The following is a 19,902-nucleotide window of genomic DNA, read 5'->3' on the forward strand; positions in this document are numbered from 1 at the left end:
AAGGATATTAAATAATTTGCATCAATTTAAATACTGATCCAATATTCGGTATTATAACCTGCTAACTTGATCATGTAAAACTAAAGACTCCAAACAATGCTAATCCGTTTTTAACCTCATATCCAACTCATTAAAACATCCTCATCTCTAAAGCTTAGGCACGCTCTTGCTCGCACAGCAAGAAGCGGGCTCTTCCTTCTTCTCACCAAAAGCATCCTTCGAGGCAGCATCAACACAAAGAGCCGAAGGGGGAACCCACAAGCCAGGGTTCTTCTGGTAGAAATTTGATGCTCGCAGCATAACACTAACAGGCTCAGCAGGCATGACAGGGAAGTCCTCAGTTCGTGGGAAATGTGTCAATCCAAACTGAATATAGCAGACGACGTCTGTGTTCTCGATAGGCTCGTCTCGATTCACCCAATCAACGATGTTGCTGTTGTGAGGGTGGTTCTCGATACCCGTTGACTGACAGACGTAGTCACCAGCAGGGAAGATCTCGTAGTCCTTGTAAGGCGTTACCCAGAGACTCTTGCGAGCAAAGGCAGCGCGGTTGTAGACTACACTGCCAGGCTTGGCCAAAAGGCCGGGACAGCTGTTGTTGAGAATCTTGTAGGCGACGGGCTTCTTGGCGGAAGGGTTGATGCTGCTGGGATTCGTGATAGCCCAAGAACGACTTGTCTCGTGGCAGTAATTTGAAGATGCGTCCTTGGCAGTCTTGTAGGGTGTGTTCTTACAGTAGAAGCCGTTTCCGTAGGGGTTCTCGGGAGATCCGACTTCTTCTTCTGAAGGAAGAGCATCATTTTGAACAATAGTGTTGTTTGGACCGTCGACTTCAGGGTCGACACGGAGAGAGAAGATGTGCTGGTGGTTATGGGCGTTGATAGTGGGGGCCACTTCAGTACCGTAGGGAGCAGCCGTCTCGGAAGGGTGCATGCAGTAGGTGTTCAACATACCAGTAAGCTTGATCTCAAGCTTGTAGGTTCCATCGAGTGTGAAGGTGTGGTAGAAACCGTATTCGTAGTTGGCAGCTGTGATGATTTGCGAAATGATAAGCTTGCGATCACGGGCGGAGATGACGCTGCCGTCACGGTAGTCGGTGTGCTTGTACAGAAGACCGTTGTCTTCTTCGTGGATGCAGATGGCATTCTTGATGACAGCGGGATCACCCTCGCCGGTGGCCATAACGGCATCGAGGTAGTGAATAGCTCCCTTACAATCACATCCCAGCTTCAGAGAGTTGGTCATGAGACCAGTTCCATACTCACCGACATCGAAGGCGTGCTTGCGGTGGTGAGGGGGGTCGGGGTTGCCGTAGGGAACGACCATCTCGACAACACTGATTCTGTTGAAGAGAGTACGCTCGCGGTGCTCGTGGTGGTCTTCCATGCGGACATCTGACAGGACAATACCTTCACGGTAGTTGAAGCCAATGTGCATCTTGTAGCCCGCCCAGGAGATCTCGTTGCCGCGCATGCGGAAAGACACGCCCTGTGGCTGCGTGATGTTGATAGGCTTGAGAGTGCCATCGATGTAGTTCTCGCCAATGAACTCAGGCATGTAGTTGTGAGGAGTAAGAGGGATCTTGGTTCGCTCGCCGTTGACGAGACGAACGTCCACAGCGAGAACCTCTTCCTTCTCGGTGTCGAGAACGACGGAAAAGTCGAGAGGGTGAGCGTACTGATTGTCGTTGGGCGAGGCACGGTAGTAAACCAAGCCCTGCTGGAGACGTCTCTCATAACCCCAACGGTCATCAAATCCGATAGCCCAAGCATCGATAAAGATCTTTTCCATATCGGTGATTCCAAGCTCCTCACAAGCGCGAATGACTCGGGGGTCCTTGCGAGCAATGCGTTCGCAAACATCAAGATCCTCAAGAGTCAGGGTAGGACCAACGTCAGTGACAGGCTTCCACTCTTCGACCTTGCCCTCGCGGATGTTGGCGATGACTTCAGCAACCTGGCCGGTTCCGCGCTCAATCACAATTGCGAAAGCGCGACGAGCAGGGCGAGGACCGGTGCGGGCCTTGAAGGCAGCATACTCGACCTTTTTAGGCTCTCGAAGGGTGAGACAGTTGAACTTGAGAGTCTTGGGGCTTGCATGATCGCGGATGAGTTTTGTTGCGGCGCGAATCTCATCAATTGAAAGGGGATCTATAATTGTAAGCACTCAATCGGGCAGAAGAGACAAAAAGGTGACTTACCAAGAGGATGAGTATGCTCAATTTGAGACAGATCTGGAGCGGCGTCATTGGGCTCTTCCCGGAAGATGGTGTAGCCGGCGATAGAAGAGGTGTCTGGAATCATGATGAATGTTGTCTGGACTAAGCGACTGTTCCATACGGTAGATGCAATGCAAAGGTTGCAAGTGTTGAAGTCTTCGTAGTGTTGTGTTGTTGTGTATGTGTTGAAGCTTGGAGTAGGTAAAGTGAGACAAGCTTTGTTGATCTTGGACAGAAACAATAACTTTGATTGAGGATGACAGCTTCTTATAGACGATGCAAGTACAAACGGTACAGAACAAAGAAGAGGAAAAAGAGTCCACTGTAGCGCCGCCGTTCCATGACACCGCTCCGCTCCCCATCTCCACTCTCCGCCTTACACTGACTCCGCTGAACTGTAAGTAAGACGGGCACAAGAAACGAGACAGTGAGGCTACGGGGCCGTGCTATGGAAAGTTAGCCGAGATCTGATCTGGCTTGGTTTTGCAGTCTGTTACCCCAAAAGCGCAATACAATTACATTTTTCTTGGGTCCATCCCCGGCAGTTACACACGCTATACTGAAGCTATCCGAAGAGAGGCATTGAATTGAACAAAGTTTCCAGATGAGGGGTGACCCGCCAATTACCTTATCTTGCTGTTATCTAGCAGATTGAACGTGTTGTTGGAACCACCACGTTTGCCTCGTTTCGCCCTGCATCTGCGTGACCTGGAGGAGGCTCTGTCACTTGACACCCTGCAGAGCCAATTAGACCGGAGCTTCCCCTCATTTTATAGCTGTCTAACCGTTTGCAGTAGCTGTTTCTCAGCTTTCGTACCCTGTAACTTGTTTGTCTGAAGCTAAACCCTTTAGGGGTAATATTTCGAAGTTTTTGGTAACAGACGATAAGAAGTTAAATGCACCGAGATAACCGAGCAAGGTCCCATGCTCTTTGCCACAAGCTGTTCAGCATGTCGTCTCACTTCGATATGACCGGCCCGGTCAATGGAAGTCACTGAATTACCTAAGATTGAAACAGGGGAACAATCCATGATCTGACTGGCATCGCAACTCTACTCATCACGTAATGGAATGCCATCCCTCAACCGTCAATCGGAATTCCCCATGGGGAAGGTTTTCTTCCCCGCAGATCAATCGTTGTTCCCTGTGGGTGCATAAGTTACAGACTTCAGAAGGATTCAGGTCTTTGTCGCGTTGCGAAACTCGTCTTGTCGCGATAGAATACACACCAGTAACGGGCACTGACAGTAATGACGTACTAAAGAGTTTAGTTTTCATTTTCCAGGGCAGGGCGGTATGAACCAGGGTCAGAGATAACAGTGACACCCCTTATCTCTGCCCAAACTAATCCAAATGCGCCCTTTTCCTACCAGGTTTTTCTTCGTGTCCCTCCTCATCTTCAGTGATGGAGTAGGGCACAATTGGGGTTTTAGTTAGGTAGTCTACGCTCTTTACAGAAGGTTATTTGGCCTAGACACACTCTATACAGTATTATCCGTGTTACTCTCGGGTTGTCACACAGCCCGGCCCAGGTCACTACGAGATACCTAATCTGTTCAGCTCTCTACCCCAACATCTCTCTATCTGTCTACCTCCGTCTTTGTAGCTCATCAAACCCCTTGGTCCGTTCGTCGGCGAGCCAAGCTGAGGTAAATTCGATATAAGCAGCGACGCTCACTCTTTATTTCCTTTTTCCCCTCCTTTGTATCACTTCATCTGAGTCGCAAAATCGTCTGACTCGCATTTTCACCTTCACAAGGCTGCCCGTCGCCTTTTATTCCTCCTCACTTACGTCATTTCAATCTATATCTCGACGCGGTCATTGTCAGACGCGGCCATGACCAACGACGTCGAGACAAACTCTGCGCTCAAGCGCCAACCTTCAACCCCCCAAGCCATTCGCGATGCAGAAGATCTTGCCAATTTTGGCCATGACCAGAGCCTCACCCGCAAGTTCAACATGTGGAGCATGCTTGCTCTTGCTTTCTCGGTTCTGGGCACATGGTCAACCTTTGCGCAGGGAATCGACAGCGGTTTGACAGCTGGAGGTCCTATCGCCATCCTCTGGGGCCTTGTGCTTGTCTTTGCATGTAACATCTGTGTCGCTGTGTCACTGGGAGAGATGTGCAGCAGTATGCCCACCGCGTTGGGACAGGCCTATTGGATTTCTAGACTATGGCCTACTCCTGCTGGTAGATTCACTTCGTATCTTTGCGCGTGGATCAACATGACTGGTTGGATCACTTTATCTGCGTCTCAGATTGCCTTCATGTCTGAGTTTCTGCTCAAGATGAAGATCCTCTTCAAGCCAGACTGGACAGGTGCTGATAAAGGCTGGGTTTTGTTTCTAGTCTATGTTGGTGTTACTATTGGCATGACACTTTTCAATGTTGTGGCATGTCGCAAGGATGTCATTCTCCCGTGGTTCAACAACTTCGTGGGCATTTCCTTCGCCAGTCTCTTCGTTATCATCAGCATGGCGATGTTGATTTCTGTCGGCGTCAAGGAAGATTTAGCTTTCCAGTCTGCGGGCTTTGTGTTTGGGAAATGGATCAACCAAACTGGTTGGCCCGATGGTGTAACCTGGTTTATCGGTCTTGTGCAAGCAGCCTACGGTCTCACAGCTTTCGATGCCGCCATCCATCTTGTCGAAGAAATTCCCTCACCTCGAACGAACATCCCAAGAATCATCTGGCTCTCGATTACCATGGGAGCCATTACTGGTTTCATCTTTATGGTCGTCTGTCTCTTCTGCATGGTAAACTCAGACATCTATCTCAACCCGTCTACTGGCCTTGCTTTTATGGATCTCCTCAAGGAAACTGTTGGTCTCCAGGGCGGAACGGTCCTTCTGACGCTATTCATTATCAACGGTTTCGGACAGGGCATTGGAATCGTCACGACGTCTTCCCGATTAACCTGGGGTTTTGCTCGAGACGGTGGTATCCCCTTCAGTGGCTACTTTGCGCACGTCGATGACTACTGGAGAGTCCCTGTGCGAGCCTTGTGGCTTCAAGGTGCCGTCATGGCACTCATCGGCATTCTCTATACTTTTGCCTCGACTGTGCTTGAAGCCATTCTCAGCGTCAGCACCATCGCACTCACGGTTTCGTATGGCATGCCCATTCTGACTCTTCTCCTCGTTGGTCGAGACAAGCTCCCACCAGGCGAATTCGGCCTCGGACGTTTCGGGTCAGTGATCAACTGGGTCGGAGTTGTCTACTGCGCAGTGACCACTGTCTTCTTCTTCTTTCCTTCCGCACCCAACCCCGCAGTGGCCGACATGAACTACGCCATTGCTGTTTTTGGCATCATGCTTGTTATCACCCTTGTTTTCTGGGTCGTCAAGGGCCGAATCACTTATCTGGAGACTGAGGAGGCGCAAGGGAACATTATCTATGCACAGAGAGCCGAGAGGGCCAACTATGTCGACATCGTCGCTAAGACGGATACCACGGGTCCGCACCCGCACCCGCACCCGCACCAGGTGGGTGAGGCCAGTGGTCAGTGAGAGACATTTGCGGTTGGGTGTAAATAGGTGACTTTGTCAGTTGTTGTGTAGTAAACATTTGGTTGCTAGATAAATGCCGAAGAATGAAGATTGTACATGCGGAGATCGCTCTATTTAAATTACACTGTCTTTTTGTCCTATCTTGCTGCCAGTTTGGGAATAGACCGACCCTGGAGAGCCAAAACCCAAATTGAGGCAACGTTCTGCACGGAACCGCAACTATCATACGAGTTACAGTTTACATACTGCTGCCAGGGATACATACTTGCGGCTTACGGCCCAAAGGATGGTAGGAGAACACTGTAATGATCATTATTGCATTTTATTACCCGAATTCTTCTTCATTCTTTGCCGAATGACTGCCCAATACGGCAATGAGAAGACATATTGATGTTGATACAGGGTATCTCCAAGCCTCTCCGCACCGGACCCGGCTGGGGTATAATGTTCCACTAGTCCGAAACTGGGCGATACTTTTCATTTTTTGTGTCTGGGAGATCATCACGATGAAACCCTACGTCCGCAGTAAAGAGTCACTCGCCGTTAGCCCGTTGTTCCGCAGCCGCATATACCAACAAATAACTGGGGTGTTATAATCCATACAAGGATGACTTCCTCCTCAGCAGATTTCTCCAGATTCTCAGCCCATCAATACATACCTCCACAATGAGTCTAGACATCCAACTTACTGCCCCCAATGGGCGAACTTACAAGCAACCCACCGGATTGTTTATCAACAATGAATGGGTCAAGTCGTCCAATGGCGAAAAGATCACTTCCATAAACCCAACGTAAGTTTCCCCATCACCTATCAGTATCTAAGCCATTACTAACAGTTACAGCAACGAGCAGGAAATCACATCCGTGTACGCTGGTTCGTCCGAAGATGTGGACAAAGCCGTTCGCGCCGCCCGCCGTGCCCTTCGCAACCCAGCATGGCGAGACCTCCCAGGCACTGAGCGTGGTAAACTACTCAGCCGTCTTGCTACTCTTGTGGAAGAGAACAAGGAAATTCTCGCTACAATCGAGACTTGGGATAACGGAAAGCCCTACTCTGTCGCTCTGAATGATGACGTGACTGAAGTCGCCGAGACATTGAGATACTATGGTGGTTTTGCCGATAAGGTGTATGGACAAGTCATCGAGACGACAGGTGACAAGTTTGGATATACCATCCGTGAACCTATTGGTGTCTGTGGACAGATCATTCCGTAAGTCAAGTAATATCCTTTCCACTATTAGAGACTACTTACTAATACTGCTGATAGATGGAATTTCCCCCTTGCAATGGCAGCTTGGAAGCTAGGCCCAGCTCTGGCTTGCGGTAACGCTGTGATCCTCAAACCCGCAGAACAAACTCCTCTTTCAATCCTCTACCTCGCCAACCTTATTGTCCAAGCAGGCTTCCCCCCTGGTGTCGTCAATATTGTCAACGGTCTTGGAACCGTCGCCGGTGCCGCCCTTGCCTCACATATGGATGTCGACAAGATTGCCTTTACCGGTTCTACACCTACAGCACGCTCAATCATGAAGATGGCCAGCAGCAATCTGAAGAACATCACTTTGGAGACTGGCGGCAAGAGCCCACTTCTCGTGTTCGATGATGCTGATGTTGACTTGGCTGCATACTGGGCCCATGCTGGTATCATGTATAACCAGGGTCAAGTTTGCACTGCCACAAGTCGTATCCTCGTCCAAGAAGGTATCTACGACAAGTTCATGGATGCTTTCAGAGCCCAAGTCAAGAACATCTCCAAGGTCGGCGATCCCTTTGAGGAGAGCACCTTCCAAGGACCCCAAGTCACCAAGGCCCAATATGAAAGAATATTGTCCTTCGTTGATGTTGGTAAGAAAGAAGGTGCCAAACTTGCTCTCGGTGGTCAACCATTCAAGGTTGGCGATGGAAAGGGCTACTTTGTCGAACCGACTGTCTTCACAGATGTCACACCCAAGATGCGTGTTTTCCAAGAAGAGGTCTTTGGTCCATTTGTGGTTGTCACCAAGTTTTCTTCTGAAGATGAGGCTATCCACTTGGCTAATGATACGCAATTTGGACTTGGAAGTGCACTTTTCACAACAAACCTTACGAGGGCGCATCAAGTAGCCAAGAGGATCGAGGCAGGTATGGTCTGGGTCAACTCAAGCAATGACAGTGACTGGAGAATCCCCTTTGGTGGAGTGAAGCAGAGTGGCATTGGTCGGGAGCTCGGAGAGGCTGGCCTCGCGGCGTATTCCAACATTAAAGCCGTGCATGTCAACATTGCAGCAAAGCTATAGACAGACATCAGATCTGTAACAGTATCATTTAGCATTAAATTGAAAGAATTCATTGACTCAGTTTCTTGAAGACCTCGTCCGGGACACCCCGTCGAATGCTCCATATAGTGTTGTGATCAGCCCCCTTGATAGTTTTTGCATTGTAACTGATGGTATCACCAACTTGTGCTCCCTTCCAGCAAGCATTCATCCATTGTGGCCCCGCCGTCTCAGGTGCACCTATCATGGAATCTGTCTCGGCGTAGAAAACATCGATAGTCAACTGTCGGCCAGACTCTCTCAAAGAACTCACCAACTTTGGGACCAGATCGTCGTAATCAAGCCAGTCGCCATATCCAGATATTCCATTTATCTTTTGCATGAGAAGCAGGGATTCGTCCGAGAACCCTTTAATACTCTCCGCATGAACGATTTTGAAAAGATGATCCTCTAGTGACTCTTCGAACTTGGAGAACTCGGAATCTCCTTCAAGGTCGACTGGAGTCGGCGTTGTGAATAACTGGCTGAAACCAACAGAAGAGGTGAACGCTGGACCTAGAGTATTGTTGAAAAACCCAATGGCTTTGTCTGCCTGTGCCATCATGCCTACAGGTAGTGCTTTGACTAACGACATGGACCAGATATTTGACCTCGATGGTAAGATCCAAGGCGCACCGATGGCCATGTATGAGCGCCCGGGATGGAGTATCTCGGGATGGTGAAGTAGCATGTCGAGGGCATAGACTGTTCCTCCACTGTGACATGCAACAGACACTTTGTCAATCCCAAGATGCTTCAAGAGAGCCAGTGTCATTTCTATTCTGTGTTAGCTACTAATTTTTCAAATCGCATGATGAAAGAGAGTAACGGCACGACATACTTCGACACATAACGGCGCGCTTTTCCAACTTGACAGGATCTGTCCCGCCAAAGCCTGGTCGGTCCATAACCACGATGCGTACATGGTGTTTCTTGGCTAGCTCGTCTTTCGCACAATGGATGATGCGTGATGCGCAAAGCGGTGCGAAAAAGAGAAGAACATTTTCCTCTTGAGGGTTAGAGGGATTGTGATAGCCGTAGTCTGCGTATTTAACCTGAACAGCAGTTGCACGATCATCAGACGGGTCTGCTGGGAGATGAAAGGTTTGCGAGAAACGTTGGTCTTTGAGAAATGCCTGAGGATCTATTTCTTGTTGTCCTGCCATGATGGGAATGCCAACGATGTGGAATTATCCTAAGTATCAGACACGATGTGGAAAGTAAGATGACTGAGGGAATAACAGGGCATACGTACAACGGGTTGTCACGTGTAGCTGACAAGCCAGCCACAATAGTTAGTGGTCTAGACCCGTATCTGAAGTGGGAACCCAGGTCAAACCTTGGTGGTTGGTTGAGGATTGTGCATCGCCTGACAAGCTTAACAGTTATTGCATCAACCTTATTATAACGGATTCATAATGGTATAGATATATCAGTATATGTATGCCAATGACGGAGATTGTTTCGAAGTCCAGTGGTTATTTGTAAATTGAATGGCTTTCGAGAGTGTAATAGGGTTATCAACGTGCTCTGATATACCCTAAAATAAGTCCTTAAGATTGGTAAGGGTAGAGAAGTCAGCTGCATATGTTACAATGAGTGAGAGATACTTAGATAAAATAGTATCATGCAATGTTAGATTAGAACTGTATAATAAACAAACTTGGTATTGACTGGTTTCAAGGCAGAGCGGTACGCAGCATCTCGTACGTAGCAGTTTCTCGGTGTTAATTGAGGAACTCTTCAAGAGAAGCCGCACGGAATAAAAGAGCCTTTATTAAACAACTCTAGGAAATTTGTGGAAGAGGTGAACACAAATGCGTCACGAGAAATAAAGAAATTGGCTGGACATCTTGAAATTTTTTACGTGGCATAGCACGCGTCTAGAAAGTTTAAAAGACCCTTTCACTTGCTCACGAAATCTATGAGTTTTGCCCCTTTTTCTTTCGATTGTAAACCTGTGCCCGACCCGTTTCGATGTACTTGGATTGAAACGTATGTGAGGACATCCAGAAAGTCAAAATACGAGACTTTTCGCTTGATAGCGATTTTAGGATTCATATTGTCAGGGATACAGGGTCTGGTAAGGTTGTCTCAATGCACAAAGTCGTCTATCTTGGTCAGTAACCTCAGCATTGTGAAAAGTCTGCATACAGGGTTAATCATCGAAGATTGAAGATAATGATCAATCTACTAGGGGAGAGCATGACTCGTTCACTGATCGTGTCCATTATTATTGACCAAGGTCAGACACAAGACATGAACAAGAGCATAACAAAGCGATATCCCTTCATTACAACCCCTGCCTATTAATCAAGACATCAAGCATTAAAAAGACAAAAATTCTCGCAATAGATAAAGCATCAGCCTAACGAACGAAGCAAAAATGTTGATCTTGGAGCTTAAAGATTATCTTATCAAGTACTTTAATTACGAGTCCCCACTACAATCCTGGCATTGGGCGTTAATAGGAAGCGAAAAATCTTTAAATTTGAGACATGATGTTTGAGAAGAATGGCACAGACGCGCTTGAGGCTCAAACGCAACCCGATCATTCCCGCAAGCCTGGTAACTCATTTAAGATCCTGGGAGGTTAGGCTTGAGAGTAGCGTCTTGGTTGTTGGGCGGCGAAAGGGAATAGACGCCGAGAAAGACAGTCCACTTTTGATACAGGCCTGTTGTATTGTACCAGTGTTTCTTTATCTTACTGACCAGAGAGAAGGTTGACTGATACTGTAATAAAGTAAGAAAAAGAGTCGGTGTGTATTTTAAGTATTCATGAGACTAACGTGATGTCGTGTTGTCGTGTCGTCGTGGTGAGGCCTCTCCTCTCTCTCAATCTCTTATTATGGACGTGCTTGTGGCGAAAACCTGTTTAAGTTTTTGAGGCTCGGCCTTATCTCTTGTCCCTTGCTTCACACTTTGTGCTCCCTGGTCGCTCCGATGAGTTGGCTACCGGGACCCGGCGCACCGGATTCTCATTCCGCGAGCCACAGCATCATGTTGATGTCCAGGAATAGCCTGCCAGTCAATGTCAACTCACTTCCAGGACTTACAAATCCGGCCACCAAAGACAGCGCTAATCCCTCTACGAAGTGTTAGCGTCCGCCCCCTGTAGTTAGCACCCGATGAGCCTCAAAGCCACGGCATTTACAGTGGACCAGAGCCCGCTTTTGGGCAGGGAATGGAAGCTTCGCTTTGAGTCGAATCACGGTTTTATCACGAGATTCTTGTGAGTTTGGGTCGAAACTATCTTTCAATCGCCCCTTTTGACTACGAGAATGGGTCCATTCATAACTTAGTGATAGAATATTCAAGCCCTGGCTTTTATAAATAAGCCATGCCGCTACTCTCGGTTCAATAGTTTTACAGGTACTCACATCAATCATTGCATCATCCATTGACCTGCAAGCATTCCTTCGTTTAGACTCTCCAAAATGGATCAGTTTCGAGATCTCAATACCACTTGGGTAGATTCCAATTCACCCACAAGGCGCAACTCTATCGACTTCTCCTCCCCTTCGCCACCACCTCCCACTCATGAAAATGACCCAAAGGCATTTTTAAAACATCATGCTGCTAAAACAGCTTTATCTCAACCACCCACAGACCCCGAAAAGGGCAGCAATGACACCAGCAGCGACGATGACACACCACCACCACAACAACAACAACAGCAACCACTGTCACTCCGACAAAGATTGCATCACTTCACATGGGCATGGTATGTCCTGCCAATGAGTGCAGGGGGGTTGTCGTTGCTTATTCATGTGCAACCTCATCAATTCCCTGGCTTGAGGATAATTGGTACAGTTCTGTACAGCATCAACCTCCTCATCTTTACCCTCTGTTGCATTGGCATGATTCTTCGGTTTTCGTTCAACCGTGGTGACTTGACACGATCACTCACACATCATCGGGAGGGTTTCTTCCTTCCTACTTTCTTTCTCGCCATCGCTTCCTTGATCACTAGCACTCAGCGCTATGCCATTCCTAACGACAACCCTTCATACTCTTGGGCAACACAAACCATCTTCTGGATCTATGTCGTTTCCACGTTCATCTTGGCTATCTGGCAATACTCTTTCCTCTTTGCAGGACATAGCTTCAGCTTACAGGCTATGATGCCTGGCTGGTTGTTACCCATCTTTCCCGTCATGCTGGCTGGAACAGTAGCGACAGTTATCCTTGACACGCAGACACATCTTAACCCTCTGCCTATCATCTTTGCTGGTCTGACATGTCAAGGATTGGGCTTTTGCGTGTCAATGATGATGTACGCTCACATGATCGGTCGACTCATGCAATCCGGTCTTCCCAACCGTGAACATCGCACTGCTTTGTTCATGAACGTTGGCCCACCATCCTTCACAGCCTTGGCTCTCATTGGTATGGCCAATGCTTGGCCAAAGACCATCTCTGGCATTGATGACTTGGCTCTCAATGTCGAAACTGTCCGCACCGTCGCGCTTCTATGCGCAGTTTTCCTCTGGGCATTGAGTTTGTGGTGGTTCTTTATCGCCGCCGTCGCCGTCATTTCATCTCCACCTAAAGCCTTTCATCTGGGTTGGTGGCCTATGGTCTTTCCCAACACTGGATTTGCACTTGCTACCATTTCTATCGGGACAGCGTTCAAGTCTGAAGGTCTTCTCTGGACTGGGAGTGCTATGAGCATTCTCCTTGTCATCACGTTTTTCATTGTCATTTTCTTTAATATTAGAGCTGTGTTTGTACGAGATATCATGCATCCTGGAAAGGATGAGGATGCCGATGACCACTAAAAGTTTTGTTTGAGATGGAGTAATGGGTTTTGCGTTTAGAGATACCATGGGATACAGGATAAACAAAAGGTTACAGGGATTAGACGAACTGCCTCTAGATTTAGACATATATAATATTAATTCATTACCATCATCCTGATCATCACCATCTTCTTCTTCATGATGATCATCATGATAGTTTGTTGTATGAATGGTGTGCTAGATACGGCCCAAGCCGGGCCAGAACCTTGGATGCACGTCGACAGGGATTAAGCATTAGGCAATAAAGTGGTAGCAGGGATTTAGTCAGGAAACTTTTCCAGAATCAGACGAGAATTTGTTCCGATGCTTGGATCGTAATCGCTGGGACCACGGTCTTACGAGTCCGTGAAACAGGGCCGATAACATGACTCTGAAGTCGCTGCTCCCCCTTTCTAAATACGTCGCTCCGGTTTTCGGCGAGACTCGGGCAAAATGACGGTTTCGCCGATGACTCGAGACGACAATAGTAAATGGATGATATAAGAGTCTTGATGATATGGAATGACAAAATACGATTGAATATTTGATATAACCTATGTTTATGGGTATAGTTGATGGCCGAGCCAAATTCATGGTCTTTCAATGAATGTAGACAATGTGAAATGGGTACATACTGAGTTGACCAATTTCTCCAAGACAACAACTAAATGTGTCTGCTTTCATAGCAAGTCAGTCCAGCTGTTAATATTCATCCAATCCTGATCCGAAGTGAAACTATTAAATTGATGCACACCCTCTGCTCCAAGCAGCCGGTTCCAATCCGGCGGACTCTCAGGAACCATGACCTGCTCACCCTGTAGCCGCTGCGAAACTAGTGTCTCATATTCGCGATGCAGTTCCTCAAAAACACTATGCACAGCCTCGGCATTGGGCCAGTGTCTCGCAAGCAAGATAGTGCACCGCAAAAGTCTCGATAACCTCTCCAAAGCGTTAATAGCCACCAAAAAGGTTTGTGATGTCACTGCCGCCCGTATTTCCCCCGCAAATTGAATCCCTGCCGCTGTCACAGCGCTGACGGATGTAAAGTGGCATTGACAAAGTTCATCCCGAGCAGAGAGCTTTTCGAGTGATGTAACAATTGCTTGGGCAGCGGCGGAACAGATTGAAGATGAACTGGGAGACGGGAGGTTGCGATGGAGATGGAGGAGGAGGAGGTTGTAGTGCATGCGTAGATGGCACGTCCACGAGTCGTCGTCTTCTGCTACAGTAGATATACCTGATCTTAGGGACCAGAGACCGAGACGTGCATCGATCGATGAAATGTCTATCATACGATCTCTTGCAGGCGCGTTGAGGGCAATGACGTCTAAGCCAATGTAGGCCAGGTCGACGAGATGATTCAGGAAATCTGGGTTTACGCCTGGAGTCTCAATCATTGAAGGATCGGTAGTCGCTGTATCAGCCATGTCCTCTTGCCGGAGTGGTTGTTGATCGATATCTTCTGCTCTCACCGCACACGGCCTTCCTGTTTCCAAAGCAGAGAAAACCTCACAGAAGAAAGCAGACCACCAACATCGTCGATATTGAGCCATTTCAGCAGCTGGAAGCTGTGAACTCTTTCTGTGCGCTCCAAGGCCTGTTCCTATCCGCACTGCTATGCCAGCCCAGTACCACGGACCCCCCGCAACTGTATCTCCGTCACCAATGTGCCACGTAAATAGTGCTGCTGCCTGAAGGAGATGCATCCTGTCCGATTCGTGGCGCATGTGATATAGCATGCTTGCTCTTCGGAAAAGGATGTTCTGCACAGCGTGACGGTCATTTGCAACGAGGGGATGAGAGCATGCGTGAGCACCAGCCATAAGAACTGATTGGAAGAGGAGTAGTGGTGGTGGGTTGTCGGGAGTGCGGTACCTAGCAAGGAACTCTGGCTTCGACACAATGGGGAGAAAAGGGTGAATATGCTCAAAGTATGCGGTGACCAGAGCATCGCGAACCTCTTGAGCAGGAAAAGACGAGACCTCCGTGACGAGTTCCTGCGACATACCCCACGAGCTCGGTGTCGGCTTCCAAGAGTTTACCTGCCGGATAGGAGGATATGGGTAGTGCAATGGCTTCCCACCACCTGTCCTATCACTAGTTGAGCTTCCATCGGCCGCAGAGTCTGCAAATGAGCCGTGCGTATCCGGTCCTGTCGGCCCCGAAATATCTCCTAGAATGGAAGAATACGGCTGTCTAAAAGATTTGTGCAAGTCAACGAGATGCACCAGGTTTGATACAGCTGTTCCAACGTAGGCAATACGGAAGCTCTTGGTAGAGGCAAAGACAGCCCATGCTGCTGCACCAATCCCGTGTTTGAAGAAACGGGCTAAACCTTCCCGGGCGAGTTTCTCTTGGCCATCCGACTGGGGAACTTTTGGTGTCTTGTCTTGTCGTCGTTGGGATGAGTCCTGATCGGGTCCGATGGTAGATAAATGAGTATCGATGTTGGTGTTCCGACCTTGTACGGCTCCGGGATCCGGATCCGGATGTGATATTCTCGGTGATTGACTTCTTGTTCTGTCCTGCAAGGAATGTCTTGACAACACCGAACTTCTTCTTTCATCCGTCCATTTTGATCTATCAAATATCAACACTATGCTCCCTCTTTTTACAAACACACGGTGTGCTAATGGTCTCGGAGCCGTGGTACCCGAGACTTACCGGCATTCCAAGCCTGATTTTTCACAGACTGAGCAAGGCCCGGACGGTCGGTCCACGATGTCGCAGCGAACTTTACGGCGACGACAAATATCACATGCTTTTCGCTGCTGGCGCCGACGTTTGTCGTGTTGTACTTTCCGCGGCGTCGCGTCCATGATGATGCAAAGCTGTGTCAAATGGATAGAGGAGAAATCGGAACCGGTTGGCGGTAAGGATCGACGGTGAGTGGGTAGTCTCGGCTCCAGAGGGTTCAGAGCCGAAGGTTCGGGAATCGAACGGATATAGCGTCATTACTCGCATCATCATTGTTCTGCAGAACGTGTGTATTCTGAGCTGCTGCTATAGTATATTATCTAGAAATTTTCAATACTGATCGATACCTCTATGATTGACTCATTGTAATCGATTGAAGTGATAGTGGTCATTTTCTTTCGTGAACAATGCATCTTCGCATTCCAAAATTAGACCCGACTTCGGTATTGCGGAGATCTGGACTCCTCACCATTCCATGAGCAGACCTCATCCGCATCAACAAACAGTTCAAACGCCATCATCCCTGATAAAAAAAAATGCCATTCATCATTCAAGGCTCAGTCATTCTGGTTACTGCAGGCACGTCTGGGCTTGGCCTCAGTGTAGCCACCAAGCTCGTCGAACTTGGTGCAAATGTCGTGATAAACTACGCCTCCAACAAAGGCCGTGCTGACAGTGCACTTTCTCAACTCCAAGAATTGTCGAGGAAACAAGAACCCTCTCCCAAGTCCATCGCAATTCAAGCCGACGTCACTAAGAAACCCGAAATACAGCGCCTGGTAGCTGAAACCGTTGCTACCATGGGCAAGCTTGACGCTGTGGTGTCAAACGCCGGCTGGACCCGGTTCGCGAACTTTTCTGACCTTGACGACAATGTCAATGAGGAGGTTTGGGATAAATGTTATGCGGCCAACGTCAAATCACATCTGTTCCTTTGTCATGCTGCGAAGGGGTATCTCGAAAAGGCAAATGGGTCTTTTGTTATGACTTCTTCTGTTGCTGGAGTCAAGCCTAGTGGAAGCTCGATTGTGAGTCCCCTTCTCTGTAGATGTTTTTGCGACATGCTAAATCTATAAACACCCTAGGCTTACTCGGTTACGAAAGCTGCCCAAATTCATCTGGCAAAATCTTTAGCTATGGTTATGGCACCAGCAATCCGTGTAAACGCAGTGTCTCCGGGATTTATGGAAACAGTAGGGAGATCAGTGACCCTAATGATGTACAAGTAGTAGCTAACGGTGGCAGAACTGGATCGCAGGTTTTCCACAGTCAAAGATTGATGAGGCAAGAGAAAAGACTCTCCTTAAGCGAATCACTCAGGTTGACGTATGTTACTTGGCCACTTCGGAAACAAATGCTAATGGTTGACAGGATGTGGCTGATCAGATCATTCTCCTTCTTAAATCGGAGTCTATCACAGGAGCCAACGTTGTTATTGATTCAGGCTTTTCTGTATGAGACAAATCGTTGCAATGGTTGCAGTGTTGTTGTACTTCGCGTACGTATATGTGATGTGTACAACGTCGGAACCCTTCCGAGCACCATATTCCGAGCAGATAAGGGCGAGGTTTCAATCTCGGTTTCGGGCGGAACAGATAACGTATCTTGATCCTAGATAGAAAAGATACGAACGATCTAATGTGATTCGGTTATTGCCTAGCCGTGACACTATAATACCGCGATCTAGACTTATCCTTGCTGACTTGGAATACGATTAGAGTTTATTCCTGCATTTGTTAACCGCCACTACAACATTATTACATAAGAACTTATGCTTGCTGGTCCATGTTGACACAGGATTGGAAGGTGGAGATCCAACGGTCAAGGGACGCTGGTGATTGTCGCTTCAGATCAGAGTGCGTAATGCTGCCTGCTACAAGATTTCCCCATATGCGGAGATTTTGTGCAGTGGGCAGCTAGGGCTAGGGGAGATCATAGGGTCAACAGACCTCAGTCGTATTCTCAAACGATTCCGAGTTGCTGATTCCGATCTTGAAACTAAACATGAAGTTAATTTATCGAAACATGATACGAATCGGCTTAGATGTTGTCACAAGGCGTAGTAACACAGGTACGGATACCATGCATTGCTAAGTTTTCGATGTGCAAACTTTTCATTCTATACAGTAACAGATAATTTTATATAAAGAATAATTTACAACTTTGGCCCCTCCTGCTTGCAGCATCCTGATGTCAATTTTGATCCCACATCCTTGTCACTCGGCACGTCAATGGCCGGGTTCCTTGTGAAAAAGTCCGAAGGGCTAATATGCAACTGAAGCATCTCAACTGGCATGACTGGCCAATCCTCGGTTCGTGGATTATGCGTAAGTCCAAACACACTCCACAGGACAATATCCTGATTCAGCACATCATCACACCGATCAGCTGCGTCGCTAACACCCCCGACTTCAATCTTGGACTGCAAAGTGTAGCGGCCTCCCGCGTAGAGTTCGTGGTCCTTGTACTTTGTTACCCACATGTGATGCTTTGCAAAGAGTGCGCGTTTGGCTTGCACACTGTTGGGGTCGGCGAGCAGGAGTTGGGTAGGTGGGGGAGTGATCTTGTAACCGACTGGCTTTCCAGATACAGGGTTTCGCTTGTTCAGGTTCTGGACCTTGAAGACTCTGTTGTTGAAAGGGGCTGCGTCAAGGCCCTGAGATGTGGTGATTTGTGTCTGGCAAACCTCATAAAAGTTGCCCTGTGGATTTGTCCGCTTATCCATTCTCAATGGAAGACTCTCCTCCTGCACTACAGTGTTCTCCGTCCCATCGATAGAAGGGTCAATTCTGACACAGAAGACATGTTGATGGTTTTGTGCCAGCGCGCCAGGGCTAACGACGTTTCCCCAGTCGCTTGTCTTGCCAGGATCAATGTTCACAACTGACACGATGCCTGTTGCGCGAGCTTCCACGACAATACCCGCAGCTTGGTCAAACTTGTAGTTGAAGATATACTCGTAGTTGGCGAGTGTGATGATGAATTGGATAACCAATTCGCGTCGACGGGTAACGACAGCTCGGCCAGTTCGCCAGTCGGTGTGTTTCCAGTTGATGCCGTTGTCTTGCTCGTGAAGACAGATCATATTTTTAGTATCTGAAGCTGTTCCATCTGAGTCGATGAGGACACCGTCGAAGTACTAGCGAGATTATGAGCTTGAGTTTTGCCTTGAATCTTGGATGGAACATACCTTGATAACTCCGAGACAGTCGCATCCTAGAGCCAAACTGTTGACGCAGTGTCCGAGACCTCCGTCGCCAAAGTCGAACGCTTGCTTGCGATGATAAGGCGGTCGAGGATCAGCATATGGAACAGTCTATTAACTGTTAGCACAATCTCACAGTCTTCGTCTCGAGGAAAACTTACCATATCGCTGATACTCAATCTGTACAAGACAGGGCGTCCATCGTAGCGGATATCATGAACAACTGCACCCTCACGAGGGTTGAAAGTGACCCTCATGCGCCATTTCTGCCACTGGATAAGGTTTCCATCCGAGACAGAAAAGCTTGGACCTTGAGGTTGCAGAATCATCAAAGGCTTCACATCCGTTCGGGTACCTCCAGCAACAAGTTCGGGAATATACTCTGCTGGCTGACAATGATCAAGAAGACCAGGAGCGTGGGTCTTTTCTGTAAGACTGTCGCCCTTGCCTCCTGTAGCTGGCTCTTCAACGCGGACGATCTTTTTGGTCTTTGCATCCATAACAGGAATGAGAGGAACGGGATAAGCATAGAAGTTAGAGTCGGGGTGTCCGTTCTTAGTATCACGCGCAAAAACAAGGGCCTGGAAGAAACGCGTGTTTCCATCCTCGAGGTCTGGGGCACCGTAGGGCCAGGGCTCGATGACAGGCTCAAAGCCCGGTGGGAGCTTGATCTTTGCTAGCTTCTCCTTGAAGAGCTCTGATTCTCCAACGGCCTTGACGACATCTTCAAATTCGTAGCTATTAAAGTTGGTGGCCTGTAACAAAAACGCAACTTGGGGAATGGCTTACACTGTCAAGCTAGATTGATGCTCGGGACTAACGACCTGTTGCTCCACAATGGTCCTCTTTGTAAGGTCAACCACGGACTCATAATACTGTGTCTTGGATTCACCACCAATGATGTCGTAAAAGACCTGAGCACAACGATCAGGTCGCGGGGATGAAGAATGCAGAGAGTGAGAGTGCTCTAGTTCCAAGAACTTGAGAACTTCCTCTTTTGGTGGCTCAAAAAGATAGGACTGTCTGAAATACAGCAAAGCGCCAGGGTGTGCCTGCTTGACAATATCTCTCGCAAGATTGGTCTCAATTGCGCTTAATGCGGACAACGGATGTGGAATAGCCATGATGATCTGGGAGATAGAAGCAGGAATATAATTGGATAAAAACAATGATTGGAGTAGGGTATAAAGCGTTA

At 48.1% G+C, this 19,902-nt stretch overlaps 8 protein-coding genes across 8 annotated transcripts; 4 read left to right on the forward strand and 4 right to left on the reverse strand.

Annotated features, from left to right (window-relative positions):
* Positions 1-147: 147 nt before the first annotated feature.
* On the reverse strand, positions 148-2,303 carry FSST1_005153 (copper amine oxidase; the record flags this gene model as incomplete). Its single annotated transcript, XM_083231401.1, has 2 exons — positions 148-2,150; positions 2,201-2,303. The coding sequence occupies 2 exons, from the start codon at positions 2,301-2,303 to the stop codon at positions 148-150; spliced, it is 2,106 nt and encodes a 701-aa protein (XP_083088583.1).
* A 1,752-nt stretch (positions 2,304-4,055) lies between these two features.
* On the forward strand, positions 4,056-5,729 carry FSST1_005154 (amino acid/polyamine transporter I; the record flags this gene model as incomplete). Its single annotated transcript, XM_083231402.1, has 1 exon — positions 4,056-5,729. One exon carries the CDS (start codon positions 4,056-4,058, stop codon positions 5,727-5,729), a length of 1,674 nt encoding a protein of 557 aa, XP_083088584.1.
* Positions 5,730-6,395: 666 nt separating this feature from the next.
* On the forward strand, positions 6,396-8,006 carry FSST1_005155 (aldehyde dehydrogenase; the record flags this gene model as incomplete). The annotated part of the gene is made up of 3 exons (XM_083231403.1): positions 6,396-6,520; positions 6,572-6,940; positions 6,998-8,006. 3 exons carry the CDS (start codon positions 6,396-6,398, stop codon positions 8,004-8,006), a joined length of 1,503 nt encoding a protein of 500 aa, XP_083088585.1.
* A 49-nt stretch (positions 8,007-8,055) lies between these two features.
* Positions 8,056-9,190, reverse strand: FSST1_005156 (alpha/beta hydrolase; the record flags this gene model as incomplete). The annotated part of the gene is made up of 2 exons (XM_083231404.1): positions 8,056-8,801; positions 8,866-9,190. 2 exons carry the CDS (start codon positions 9,188-9,190, stop codon positions 8,056-8,058), a joined length of 1,071 nt encoding a protein of 356 aa, XP_083088586.1.
* A 2,271-nt stretch (positions 9,191-11,461) lies between these two features.
* FSST1_005157 (voltage-dependent anion channel-domain-containing protein) lies at positions 11,462-12,805 on the forward strand (the record flags this gene model as incomplete). The annotated part of the gene is made up of 1 exon (XM_083231405.1): positions 11,462-12,805. One exon carries the CDS (start codon positions 11,462-11,464, stop codon positions 12,803-12,805), a length of 1,344 nt encoding a protein of 447 aa, XP_083088587.1.
* Positions 12,806-13,485: 680 nt separating this feature from the next.
* On the reverse strand, positions 13,486-15,624 carry FSST1_005158 (transcription factor domain-containing protein; the record flags this gene model as incomplete). Its single annotated transcript, XM_083231406.1, has 2 exons — positions 13,486-15,385; positions 15,470-15,624. The coding sequence occupies 2 exons, from the start codon at positions 15,622-15,624 to the stop codon at positions 13,486-13,488; spliced, it is 2,055 nt and encodes a 684-aa protein (XP_083088588.1).
* Positions 15,625-16,038: 414 nt separating this feature from the next.
* On the forward strand, positions 16,039-16,960 carry FSST1_005159 (SDR family NAD(P)-dependent oxidoreductase; the record flags this gene model as incomplete). The annotated part of the gene is made up of 4 exons (XM_083231407.1): positions 16,039-16,530; positions 16,588-16,695; positions 16,748-16,828; positions 16,874-16,960. The coding sequence occupies 4 exons, from the start codon at positions 16,039-16,041 to the stop codon at positions 16,958-16,960; spliced, it is 768 nt and encodes a 255-aa protein (XP_083088589.1).
* Positions 16,961-17,657: 697 nt separating this feature from the next.
* Positions 17,658-19,831, reverse strand: FSST1_005160 (copper amine oxidase; the record flags this gene model as incomplete). Its single annotated transcript, XM_083231408.1, has 4 exons — positions 17,658-18,641; positions 18,693-18,818; positions 18,869-19,445; positions 19,497-19,831. 4 exons carry the CDS (start codon positions 19,829-19,831, stop codon positions 17,658-17,660), a joined length of 2,022 nt encoding a protein of 673 aa, XP_083088590.1.
* Positions 19,832-19,902: the final 71 nt, after the last annotated feature.

The sequence above is a fragment of the Fusarium sambucinum genome, chromosome I, assembly GCF_050947815.1.
Source record: "Fusarium sambucinum isolate potato_lamoka chromosome I, whole genome shotgun sequence".
NCBI classification, from domain to species: domain Eukaryota; kingdom Fungi; phylum Ascomycota; class Sordariomycetes; order Hypocreales; family Nectriaceae; genus Fusarium; species Fusarium sambucinum.